Raw genomic sequence first — 1,310 nt, forward strand, 5'->3', positions numbered from 1 at the left:
GATAATCATAAGACAAGTGTACTAACCTCCCATGTAGAATCCTCACTCTGAAGCTGTCTGATAAATTTGTCAGAGAGGAAATGGCTACTGGCATTGACAGCAACAGCTGCCACCAACAAGCCCAGGATAACCCTCATTTTCCTAGAAGGGAAGGAAATATTAGAAATACTTTCATAAACCAAGGTATGACACACAATACTTATTCATCTAAGATTAACTTACTAAAAACAATGACCAACTTGATTCTTATGGATATTATGGCATGACAGACCTTGGATAGTTCCTATTCTAGGGATAAACCTAATGAAAGGTAGGTCTCATTCTTAATGATTTTGCATATTGGTTTAGGTCTTTCGGGCCTAGACACTTGTGTCTAATAACTTTGTTATTTTTCGAGTTGCAACGGAAGTACATAGAAGATAAGTTTCTTAGATTCATTTGTTCTACTGTTTGCATATATTATTTTCTATATAAAAGATGGATGGACTTTACATTAGAATACAACACTTGTACCAGCTAGTTAAAAGGATAATTTACTTTAAACCTATGGTGATCTATTATAAACGACACTAATCTGTCGTATCTTATCTTTTAATTTGAATAGGATGATAATCAATGCTGAATAAACGCCCTGTAAAGGAAAACTCAAGAACACGGGAAAATAACCTTTGCACTAATACTGCGCCATAAAAATTCAGTACCATGTTTATTCATAAAACAAATGTATTTAATAATAATATGTTACTTTTCCAATAACTGATGGGCGCTGATATTGTTTCTGAACATCACGGTTAACGTATTACGAAAGAAAGGAGGGAGATTGTCCCAGAAATGGTTTAGCCTTCAGAACAAAGCAAGTTGGGTCAGACGCCGGGACACGGATCTTCGTTTTAGTTTTCACCCATGCTTATTTCTTCCGGTTTACACTTAGTATTTCGACATATCTCCATACACTAAACAAACTAACAAAACAAATACGTGCTCGTATGACTTAAATATGAAAGAAACATATACCTAGAATCCAGTGAGGGCGAAGACAACTGCTCTCGACTTCCCTCTCGATGACAACTGAGGCCCAGCGGCCGAAAACAAGCTTTTTGTTTACGTTGAATAAGAATCACATGGTCAGTCTCCGCGTTGATTGGTTAGCTGACTCCTCTTTCCGACCAATCGCGAGGGGCTTTTGATACAGGATTTTGTTGCTAGTCCAAAGACATGCAATTGGCATGAAAATATGAGGATATGAAATAAAGACACTTTGTTATGGCGACCATGATTATATCGCTGTTCTTATCATATGTAAACAACCT

The 1,310-nt window shown here is 36.7% G+C and overlaps 1 protein-coding gene across 1 annotated transcript in view; it reads right to left on the reverse strand.

The window, feature by feature from the left end:
- LOC119594286 (cathepsin B-like) overlaps positions 1-1,100 on the reverse strand; it is a 15,949-nt gene extending 14,849 nt beyond the window's left edge. The window contains 2 exon segments of the mRNA XM_037943348.1: positions 27-141; positions 1,019-1,100. Of these exon segments, the coding sequence (XP_037799276.1) occupies positions 27-137 (111 nt within the window). The 5' untranslated portion in view covers positions 138-141; positions 1,019-1,100.
- Positions 1,101-1,310: the final 210 nt, after the last annotated feature.

This window comes from Penaeus monodon, chromosome 33, assembly GCF_015228065.2.
Source record: "Penaeus monodon isolate SGIC_2016 chromosome 33, NSTDA_Pmon_1, whole genome shotgun sequence".
Classification (NCBI taxonomy): Eukaryota; Metazoa; Arthropoda; class Malacostraca; order Decapoda; family Penaeidae; genus Penaeus; species Penaeus monodon.